The 12,280-nt window shown below is 40.8% G+C and overlaps 1 protein-coding gene across 2 annotated transcripts in view; it reads left to right on the forward strand.

Annotated features, from left to right (window-relative positions):
* The window catches only part of JADE2 (jade family PHD finger 2), a 152,010-nt gene that overhangs the window by 103,826 nt on the left and 35,904 nt on the right, over positions 1–12,280 (forward strand). For both annotated transcript variants that reach the window (XM_033140108.1, XM_033140109.1), the window contains exons 6-8: positions 6,230–6,441; positions 11,170–11,337; positions 11,799–11,915. In XM_033140108.1, the coding sequence (XP_032995999.1) occupies positions 6,230–6,441; positions 11,170–11,337; positions 11,799–11,915 (497 nt within the window). The remainder of the gene's footprint in view (positions 1–6,229; positions 6,442–11,169; positions 11,338–11,798; positions 11,916–12,280) is intronic.

Below are 12,280 nucleotides of genomic sequence, written 5' to 3' on the forward strand. Positions count from 1 at the left end.
ATATATCAGTGTTTTTCAACCACTGTTCCGCGGCACACTAGTGTGCCGCGAGATGTTGCCTGGTGTGCCGTGGGAAAAATAGAAAAATTCAAAAGAATTACTTTATATATAGTCAATATAGGCACAGAGTTAATTTTTTTAACATTTTCTAATGGTGGTGTGCCTCGTAATTTTTTTAATGAAACAAGTGTGCCTTTGCCCCAAAAAGGTTGAAAAACACTGATATATATCCACTACCCCCTGCACACTTTTACAGGTCCATGCATACCCAGAAAAAAAAATTGGGGTCGGGATATTTGGAGACCTGGGGAAGGAATGGCAAAATTCTTACACCTTTTTAGACTCTCTTTTAGGTTGCTGGCTCTGTAGAGCAAACACACAAACAAACAAAACATGCTTATTGATGAAATTCTAGAATATGTGGTTTGAGACACAAGAGAGTCCCGTGCCAACCTGTGTGACATGCTATCTCAAGAGCGACAAGCCCCAAAGAGTTCCTGCTGGCATTTCCTAGTTTTAGGCACCAACAGGGTCTGGCAGCAGGAGGGTGGAACAAGCCCTGCAATAATCAAGGGCATTAACACCACAGGGAAAATGGTAGTCCATGTTGCCAATAGGATTTATAAGCCCCAGGACATATGTGGCTTCTGAATCGTGGCTTGCTTGGAAGCCGTTGACCTTAGTTTCAGAGACGTACATGGGTCCATTGCATCCTTGCAAGGAGCTGATTTGGCACCCACCCACCCGCTGAAAAATATCACTTTACCACACACTTTCCTGCCATGGTGCAAGAAGGACTGGAAGCTTCTCCTGTGTTCGAATTCACTGCGACAGCGGCGGCATGTCACCACACACATACATTGTACACTCCATAGTCTGAGAGGTGATTTCCTCCCCCTCCCTGGGCCTGCACCCCCCCCCAAGCGGGGGCCAGTTTCACAAACCGCCAGGTAAACTTCACTTCCTACTTTGTTTTGTCCACTCACATGAAGGAAGGAGTGAAGCAGCAGCAAGGGGGTTCTGTGTACTTGCATGAAGTTCATGCACATCTGGGTTTATTAAGGTGGGATTTCCATTCATTCATTTATTCAAAACATGTACCTCCTGCTCTGCAACTGGAAAAGCTCCCAATTAAAAAACTAGCAAACCAGGCTTTCAGTACATGACAAAAAGAAAAGTGGATGGGAAGCGAAGAGGAACAGAAGCTCAACCTATTATTCTGTAACTACCCCCTTTGCAGTCTGGATCCAACCTTTACGCTGTCTTGCAGTTGTTACTTTTCTGCCTGTATTAAGAGAAACCTTTTTATTCCTCCTCTCTTTTGATCCTCACGTTCAGTCCATCACATCATTGTCCCAGGGGTCATGGCCAGAGGTTAGGGTGCACCACCTTAGAGATCAACAGGAAGCTCATTGGATAGGAGCACCTGCAGAAGAGCCTTTGAAGATAGCTTACATTGATTGGTCAGATGTAACCAGTGGATTTGGTCTCAAGAGGAGTGCATAGAAGAATGGATCTAAGTGATGGGGAGCAATGTCTAAAGGGCATTTGTTATTTGTGTAAAATTAATATGTATGCTTGTCATATTCTCATGTCTGGCAATCATGCAGCCAGAAACGTAAGAAACTTAAACAAAGGGACCTAAAAAGCCCAAAGCACACCAATCAAGGCTCTAGTATTTGAAATATGAAAAAGGAAGCAGACCTGTGTTACAACTTTGTATTGGGTGCGGAGGAATAATTATTGGGCCCTGAATATGTGCTACAGGAGTGTAAGTTGTGGATTAGCCAATTGTGTTTACACCACTGATTTTGCACCGAATGCAATGTGTGCATATTGTAGATAAATCACAGTATCATTCTGTACCACGAGCATATGGCGTGAGCCATAACTGAAAATCACTTTTATGATCCTGCTTATGAATAAGGTAATCTGTATCGCTCTACAAATTTAGTTAGGTAGTGGTAATTGTGTCCTTTTGATTTAATTGTGGTCATCTACCCGGTAACCTGTTTTCTTTTGCATATTCATCATTTATTCATTGATTTTGATTTCAGTTGAGGAAATATGATGCAAATACCCTTAGCAAAATAAAATGTGTAGCGGCAAGAGTGTCTTGCAAATATAGCACTTCTCAAAGTACCCCTCTGAGACACCCTGCTTATTCAGTGTTTTTAAAGGTAAGAGCTATGGTGCTCTAGTTAGCCTCATTGTACATGCTCAATGCCAAACTGTTCCATTGAACAGTGGGGTTGCATTCCTATTGGCCTTGGAAAAGCGTTGGAATGGAGAAAAAACCCCTCAAAGAAGTTGGGTGAGAATGAAGGCTTGGTGAAATTTTAGCATTTGTAGATTTTCCAGCTTTAGTTGCTAGTTAATTTATTTGTAGCTTTTAAAAAACTATACCATCTCTCTCCCATTATCAACATCTGAGCTAATTAACAAAATATCAATAAAATGTCCAAAGAACAATTGTTAAAAACCAAATAATCACGTGACTAAGGTAGCAGCCAGAAATTACTTTTGCTAACAAGACGTGTTTGGTATAATTTCAAAGTAAAGATTCCTGCTGTGGATCAGCCACTGACAGGATCACATTACAAGCTATTGTTACTGAGAAATCTGGTATAATGAGAATAAAAAGCAAAGTAAGACATATAAAAAGTAAGCAGACCACCCCACTTTAGCATATCAGCTGACTAGGGAAAACAAAGAACCACTACCACGAAAGGGGTAGGTTTTAAGAGTGCAAGAATTTATTTATTTTTATAAAATACAGTTTACATAAATACCAAAAAATACAAAACAAATTTTTCACTTTTTGTAGAGTTTGTGAATGCCACCTCCCCTTTAAATTTTGTGCAGAGGGTGTTAGGCAAACTAATAAACACATTGTGAGCAGTTGCCATTACTATTAAAGTGGATCAGTTTTCACAAGCTTATTTGCATCAAAGCGTTCTTTTTAAAAGTTCAAACAACAGAGAACATCCTTGCAAGACATAAATGTTGATACTGCCAAAGCAAACTATTGGCACTGGTTTGACTGATCTCATTCCTCTTTACTACCCACTGTTTGCCACTTTAATGGACACATCCTTTTGTTACTAACTGTGACACATAAACTCAGCCTTCAGAACCAAAAGCAGCTTTCTGAACAAGACCTTGTTTTACCGATCCATTTGTCTGTTCAACACTAAAGTGTTTATTTTATGTACAATGGCCTTGTGAAAATACCCTTTATAGGTAGTTACTTATGTAGCTCAGGTATAATGGCAGGTACTCCAGGGAGTTGCTTCCAGGGCTTAAAAGCAAGACTGGTTAACAGAACACTCATAGTCCACAAAGGGAGCAGGATGGTTGTTTTAAGTAGGCACCAATTATAGTCAAGGGAGGCAAGCATTCTTTTCTATGCCCAGCTTTGGCACATATTTCGATTGGGCTAAGGTGATGAGGCTCTGTCGACGATGTGCTCCTTTTGTGTCGGTTGTTCTGCAATTGGGTCATTCCATGGTAACTCGCGTTACATTTGACTTATGATTACTACAATTAAGTAATATCTAAACATAGTAAATGAGAAGCAATCTTGAATAAAATAATTGTGCATATAATACATACCTGGTTATTTTAAAAACCTATTACCTTTTTCATATTAATTTCAAAATATTAAAAATAAAAATTATTTTTGTGTGGTAACTCGCGTTACATGAATTGGACAGCCTAATTTTATGTACCCACGTTTTTTCTTTTTCCTCCTCTTATGAGGAATTTAGAAAAAAACTTTTTAGGCAATAGTATTACAGAAATCTTGCCTTTCATAGCATAGTGGTCAGGCATTTCAAATTTCAATGGTTATTAATTGAATAACTTTTCTCATGGTAACTCACGTTACATAATATGGTAACTCGCGTTACTTTTCAAATAATAATTTCATACATTGGAATTTTATGAAGGTAAATAATTATTTTCTTGTCACTTAGGAAATTTTGACAAATATTTATTTAAACATGAATGTTAGAGACAGTTTAGAATCTATAATAGCCTCTTGAATTAACCATAGTAGGTGGGGAAATTACGCCAATGACTTTAGATCAGATGTAAAATATTTCATCAGCAGGCATAGGCCATGTCCAGAAATTTCCAGTTTTTTTCATAGCACTAACTTTGTACTCCTGCTGCTCTTCAACAATTTTAATGTCTTTCACAGTTCCTGGAAAAAACATTTCCCTCATAACTCACTTCTACCCAAGATCCAAGCTTAATATCAGCAGGAACTGTTGAACTTGCAACAGTAGGAAGGTTAGAACTAAATGAAGGTAGAACTCCCACTTCATAGGTCTGCTTAGTTACTGCATCACTATTTTTAGAAAGTATGGAGCAAATAGGTTTGTGTTCCAGAATCTTAATATGGTGCATCTTTGATATGGCCTTCACTGTCTGCGCACTTTTGAAAATATTCATTGTATTCAGCGTAGCGTTTCTTTTAACGATTTGGCCTGGTGTGATCACTATTTTCACCACAGAGACTTTAGTTGCTGTGGTGACAAACTGAGTGGCACTGAAAACCAGGGGCGTAGCAAGGGGGGACGGGGGGCGGGCCGCCCCTAGTTCCAGGTGAGGGGGTGACACTTTGGCTGGCCCTTCCCACCCCACCCTGCCGGGCGGGCCCCGAACGAGAGCATGTCGCCTTTCCCCCCTTCCCAGCAGCTATTTTTTGGCGGAGGGTGGGCCAGCGAGGAGGGGGTGTCACGATTGTCACTGGCATGACACCCCCTCCTCGCTGGCCCACCCCCGCCAAAAAAAAACCGCTGGGAGGGGGGGGGGAAGGAAGCAGAGCAGGCGCATTCAAGTACCTGCTCTGCTTCTCCTTTTCCCCTTTCCGCCGTTTTTTTCGGCGGGGGGTGGGTGGGCCAGCGAGGGGGGGTGTCACGCTTGTCACCCCCTCCTCGCTGGCCCACTCCCACCAAAAAAAGCCGCGGAAAGGGGGAAATTCCCCCTTTCTGCATCCATGTGCGCCGTGACGTCACGATGACGTCACGATGCACGCGTCGTGCCCCTCCCCCCAGGGGGGTGCCTCTGCACCGCCGCCGCCCCCAGCAGCGCAGAGGCTTGCTACGCCACTGTTGAAAACTATTTGCTTTCTTGCTCTCACTGCATTCCAAACTTGACGCTTAATGGTCCCTCCTGTGCCATCAACTGGGCCTTTGCCATGCGATGTAGCAAAGTAGTTCCACCTTATTTTCTTTTCTTCAAGAGCAGCAATTGCAGCCACAACATATTTGTTCTTAAATTGTGAGCTTGGTCCATCAGACCATACATTAATTATGTCAACTTCTTTACGAATCTGCTGTAAATGAAATCTATGTAACATACCACTGTCTCCTTTGAATGATCAGAATTGTCAAATGCAAGAACCAATGGGTGTTGCTTCCCACTATACCACATTGAACAAGTAAACAAGCTTACTTGGTTTTGTTTCCAGTGAGCACTTTGAATTTCATCCTGTGCCACACAGGTGTAATTTTCCAAAAAGTAATTTTCCAAAAAGAGCAATTAGAATGCAAAATTTGAGCACTGTAACGTGAGTTACCATAATTGCGGTAACTCGCGTTACACATGTTGATAGTGTTTGTAGGGCACAAACTGTAACATAAAATTATAATGTTTACATGATTACATTGCATCTATTGCCTAGAAGGAAAATGCAGAAAAGTTTAATTCTGAAGCTCCAATTCAGGAAGATATTCTAAAAATAACTTGTTTTGGTAACTCACGTTACAGCTTCATCATCAATAATTAGAATCAATCAATACCAATGAAAAATGTAATTGGAGCAATATAGATTATTTGCAATCAAAAGATGACATTTTAAGCTTTCAGTATACATATTACAATAATTGTTTACATGGTTTGAATAGATTTTATCTTACCTTTAATGTATGTCTAACTTCAAAAACAAATTCATTTGCAACATGTGCTATATTCAGGTGGTGGCCATCTTGGAATGAAGCATTCTGGGAATAATTTGTTTTGTTGCCAAAACAATTTGATATGTGTACACAAACTTAACATGTAAAAAAATTATTATTTTTTTAAAAAAAAAATTAAAAAAAATTCCTCATTTTCATGGAATGACCCAATTAAACATAACACCCACCCTTTCTCACTGCAACAAAGTTTGAGAACTCTTGACATTAAAGTAATTTGAGTGTTGTTATTTTTGGTGTTTTAGAAAAGCCAGAGATGGATGAATTCACCTTGGAAAGAGTACTGGAGGAGCTGGAGACGCTGTGCTATGAGAACATGAACGTTGCCATCGAGACAGAGGAAGGTCTTGGCATAGAGTACGATGAGGATGTCGTGTGTGATGTGTGCCGCTCGCCAGAAGGAGAGGATGGCAACGAGATGGTTTTCTGTGACAAATGCAACGTCTGTGTGCACCAGGTGAGTAGCATTTCTCACTTTGCTGAGGCAGTACAGTCCCCTCCCCCAGAGGACTCAATTGCCTGACACACACACCAGAACCAAGAATGACAGCCATCCTCCAGCCATTACTGCTGTGGCTTGTCACATCCTCTCATGACATGGGAAAGTTTGGGCCTTTCTTCACAGTTAGCATGTGCATTGATACAACAGACTTGCCTAAGAAGTAAGAGAGAGGAAGCACTGTGCTATGTGCTAGGGAATAGAGGATGCCTCCAAACTCTTGTCCTGCTTATAATCTTCTGCCTGCCTTTTGCATTTCTTATTCTTCAGTATTTATGTTCTTCATATGTTATTTCTCCCTGCATTTTGATTTGTATTGTATTGTGTTCACCTTATTGCTTACCATGATATTGGAGGAAAAAGAGACTTCCTTCAGGCCCACCTGAACCTAGGCTTAAGTAAATTCACACATGCCTGTGTTGATCAATAGCTTATGCTGGTATAAAAACAGTAATATAATGGGCATAAGGCATGGGGCTAAGTTCTTAAGTTTCGGCCCATGATTTCCTTCCCCTTTTTTACTCATGTATAGTTGAATCTGGTATATCTTTAACTACTCATTTACATTCCCTTTTGTAACAAAGTGCTGGTTGACGATTTAATGGCCTTGACTGAACTGAATATGGCTGTGACTACAGAGAGGATCTTGGATAAGTTGCTCGCATTGAATTTAATAGACACATATGTAGCAAATATCCTATATAGGTCTGTCCAGTCAAGTTTCCCAACTGTCCTTCAGAAGGAAAGAAAAGCCATTGAAGGCCATTGAAGTCAGGCCATCAGTTAGCAATCAGTAGTGTGAATCTGACTCTGGGATGTTCTGTGTAATCATAGGTAGCTTCCTTTAGGCAGAGAGAACAGACTTTTCCCTCTTTCTCTGTTGGCGGAGTTTCAGTGCTGCCACTTGCTAGCAGGATTTGCACCAGAGCATTTTGTGATTTAGAAAAAGAGTTGTTGAGAAGGACACAGGGCGCAGCTTCCATCACTGGTGTCCATTTCCTAGTGGATCACAGCTATGCAAGTCTTTGATACATTAAAAATAAAACATTATCATATCTTCCAGAGATTACTCTTAGGGTGTTACAAGACCAGCATTACAAAGAGGAGTCAACTCTAGTACAAAAGGTGCATGTCCTTAAATAGAACATGGAAATGAAATGTGACATTTCTACAGAAGTAGCCTCATGTATATGGAAAAAGTAGTCAGCATCATAGTGCTAGGAAGGCTATGAGCTTCTAACTTTTCCTTTACAGTGAGTCTTCTTTTGTTTTTTGTTCCTTGCCCACTTCATGTCCAACAACTCCTCACTTATATGACCAGCCTCTTGTCACTTTTTTTCTGCTTTCATGTGTTGTGACACAGTATAAGATGCTTTAAGCACATTTCCACCCATGAGTCCTAATGCCAAGGAGGCCCTGGAATCATAAAGATTTCTTACATGGCAGAATAAAGTGTGGGCAGGCTATATTCCTGGGATGATCTGATATAACGGAAGAAAAGGGTTTCGATAACTCTTTTAAGTGTTGTGTACATGAAAGAATTTCAGAACATGCTCTCTCCTCCTCCCCCCATCAACTATATACAACAAGCTGCACCTGTCAGACAGCTGCAGAAGTCCACTTCTCTTTTGTATCTGTTTACCCTCATCCAGACAAATTCTTCCCTGGTTTATGTGCTTGAGCAATAAATTTATGCAAAAAGACACAGAAGTGGTCCCTTGTGAGGGTTGTTTTTTTCTTGTTTGTTGGTTTTGTCTAATTGCCTCATTTGTTGATTTCACAATTTCCCCCCCAATACATTCAACAGCTACAATTTTAAAGAGAATTCCAGCAAGCACAGCTGTATTTCCATGGTAGAAAAAGTTCATGGTGCAGAACTTTTGTCCGTCTTACATGGGACAGAGCCTTTGTCAGAAAAAAGGTGGTGCTTAATGCACCTCATTGGAGAGTTTCACGCTGTGTTAAGAAGCAAGCATTTCTTCTCTCCCTCAAGGCTTGGGCTCATGATTGAATTCCTCCAGGAAGGCAGGAATTGCTATGTCAGACTGGCTGTCTCTTGAGCAGTGGCAACAGCAACCCCAGTCCCTCTGCAGCCTCTTTAAGACATTGCAGTAAACTGAATTATGGCTTACCAAAACCATGCAACTGGGCTGGCTCGCAGAAAGAAGCTTCCACCCACTTTGCTCCTCCTCAGTCCTTTTAGCAGTGCTACAGGTCATGGTTAACAAAGTGAGACCTTAACTAGGATCCTGGGTTCAGACCTTATGCTCAGCCAAGCCTTGACTTAGCTGCCACACCATACATACTGTGCTAAAAGGACCAGGGCAGAGCAAAGCAGGTGCAAGTTCATAGTTTGCCTTATCATGACATGCAAACCACATGCAGACGAGGAAGGCATGCCTTGCAATTGCTCACAGAGTGTATCACCAGCAGTTTCTGTGCACGCTAAAATTTTATGACCTTATTTTGGCCCTCTACCAAAAAGGGGTCGAGAAAACTTTGCCTTTAAAAAACAACAGCAGTCATATTAATTTCAAAATTGGCAATAGGCAGGAGTGCTGAGAACTAGTCTTTGAAGGAAATACATTTTTGTTTGGTTCATCAGTACCCTTTGCTACTTCTTTGGGTGCAGCTCGTGTGTGCCCCCCCCCCTCGATTCCAAACAAGCATGCTGTTGATCTTAGTGTAGGGGTGCAAATGACAGGTGAATTTGAACGCAGTTGATTATAGATTCCTCTTTGCTCCTAAGGATTTCTTCTTACTCTATTCTCTCTGGCACAGTTAAATCAAAGCTGTTTAAACACTGTGCTTCCAAGACACATGAGCTCAGAATGAAGAAAATGGATATTGGATTTTCTTTAAAAGTCCATAATGTGATTCACACACTAACCTACAACTGAACTAACCTGGAAGGAAGAACACAACAATCTGGGACACATTTTGAATTTTAAAAAGCGTATAGTTAAAGATTGCAAACAGCTGCAGGAAAGAGCACAAATTCTACCTTTTCCAAGAGGAACTTTAAATGGTGCATCAACTGCCGTCTTGCTACACACGTCAGATCAATTAAATGAATAAGTCAGTAGCTGGTTTTGGATTACCTTTAGGCTTTAAAATTTACCACCTACAGAGGGACCCGCTAATGAGGCAGTGAGCTTTTAACGTCTAATGTATTCATTCCAGTATTGGTAGTCCACACTGATGGGCTTGAGCATTGTTGTAGCTTTTGTAGAAATGAACCTGAGGTGTTAACTCTTTCTCCAATAGTGCCTTAGTGACGTTAGGGTGGCTTGAATTCAACATGAACACAAGAAATTGCTCTTTACTGAGTCAAAATGGTCCATTTACGCTGGGGGAGGGAGAACCTGTGACCCTCCAGATATTATTGGACTCCAGCTTCCATCAGCCCCAGCCTGCATGACCAATAGTCTGGGACAATGAGAGTTGTAGTCCAGCAAGATTGGAGTGAAGAATCTAACCCAAGAGTGTATGCTCTGACTGGAAGCATCTTTCTCCAAGGCTTCAAGCAGGTCTCAGGCTTCTTTAATCTTGCTAACTTGAAATGCAAACATACTCCCTCCCCCATTTTTTAAAACAGGAGGTGCCGGGGATTGAACATAGGACCTGCTGTATGTGACAAAAACTATCCTCTAGAAATCCATGACTCTTTAGTACAGGCATGTCCAAAGTCCGTTTCGGGGGCCTAATCCGGCCCGCCGTTTGATTTAATCCGGCCCCCGTAGCAGTATACGTCTTGGGGTAAAATCCTAAAAAAAAAGCCCAACAACTTCAATCCTAAAAAAAAAAGTTCAACGACTTTGGTCAGCCCTCACGCATGTTCACTTCATCAAATCTGGCCCTCTTTGAAAAAAGTTTGGGCACCCCTGCTTTAGGATATTAATATGCCTAAACTGCCTCAAAAAAAATGAGAGCCCAGTACCTGTGTTCATCCTTCCCATGTTCACTCCTCTCCCAGTTCATTACCGGTAGTAGCAAAGCTATCAAGCTCTGGGATTGTCAAAACACCAGAGAGAGGAAGAGCTCTGTAATGAGATCATCATTCAGTCCCCATCATGGGTAAGGGCCAGTTTAAGCTTAGGGGTGTCCACAGTACGTATTTATTTATTTTTTATTTCCATTTATTAATTGCTTCCTTTCAAATATCTCAAAGCAATCTTAACAACATTTTTTAAAAATTATTTAATTTAAATTAAATAATTAGTAAATTATTTGAAGTTCAATCTAGGCATAATTGCACAGTGATGTACCATTTAAACATCTTATGTGGGTGTATAATGAACAAAAACTGGAAGTTAATGCCACTTTTGGCATATTAATCATTTAAACTTTGCTGTGGAATCCTGAAAGGCGTGTTTGGAGCACACACACACACAAAAAAAAAACATTGTTGCATAACTGCTGGAATACTTAAGATTTGGCCACTTGTGACTTTGAACTCCAGTGCTTTGTAAATACTGTAATCATACTGATGAATTCTCAAAGACTAAGAAAATAAGACTGAATAATGTAAGAAGTGCAATGTGTCTACCAACAGGTTTAGCACATGGTTTTAAATGCATCAGTGATAGCCACATTTAATTTGCCTGTCTTGATTGTAGTGTATTTTACAGTGTTGTTTTCCATCCCTCATAAAAACAACTTACTTTTGGCCATGTGTTTACTTAGGCTTGCTATGGAATCCTGAAAGTTCCCATCGGAAACTGGCTTTGCCGAACCTGTGCCCTTGGAGTCCAGCCAAAGTGTTTACTCTGCCCAAAGAGAGGGGGAGCTCTGAAACCCACCCGGAGTGGGACAAAATGGGTCCACGTTAGCTGTGCCTTATGGATACCTGAAGTAAGATACTAAATGACTTTCTATGTGGTAGGTAGATGTGATGTAGATGAGATATATTTGGATTTCACTATGCCAGGTACTGTCCAGAATCATCACCTGTCATTCATGCCAAGGATTATGTTGAGCACACAGGATTTAAGGATGCCTGAAATTAAAAGCTTATTGTTGTTGAGCACTGTAATCTCTAAACAGTCAATTCAGACATTCAGAACCTTCTCCATGCAATGTGCTATAATTATCCCCAGGGCTATTCACACTACAGATGTAACATGCATGGCAGGCATTCCATGGATACACCTGCAGTTTCCTGGTAGCAGTTTTCACAGTTTAATTCTGTTTCACACATTACATGGTTGATGTGTCGAATTTAGATTGTATCAGAGCCACCCTTAGAGTTGTGTTCTTATCCTTTGAGAAGATACATGATGACCAATAATTGGTGTGTTCTGTGTTGTGCTCAGGTTAGCATTGGATGCCCTGAAAAAATGGAACCCATTACGAAGATATCACATATCCCAGCAAGCAGATGGGCTTTGTCATGCAGTCTTTGCAAGGAGTGCACTGGAACATGTATTCAGGTAAGCAGTTACATGTAGTTGAACTGTGCACCACCCATATCAGAAAGATAAAGAAATTGTTTTAATGAAATGCATGTTGAGAGTCACTGGCAAATAATATACACAAGCAACCAAAAGGCGTAGCCTGTTAGGCCTTGCTGGGTGTTTATAATTTTTGGTTTGTTTATTCATTTATTTCATTTCTGTATCACCTTTTTCTTCAAAGGAGCTCAAGATGGTGTACATGGGTGTCCCCCCAAAAAACTTTCATCCTCACAACAGCCCTGTGAGGTAGATTAGGCCAGTGTTTTTCAACCTTTTTTGGGCAAAGGCACACTTGTTTCATGAAAAAAATCATGAGGCACACCACCATTAGAAAATGTTAA

This window comes from Lacerta agilis, chromosome 2 (assembly GCF_009819535.1).
Source record: "Lacerta agilis isolate rLacAgi1 chromosome 2, rLacAgi1.pri, whole genome shotgun sequence".
Taxonomy (NCBI): domain Eukaryota; kingdom Metazoa; phylum Chordata; class Lepidosauria; order Squamata; family Lacertidae; genus Lacerta; species Lacerta agilis.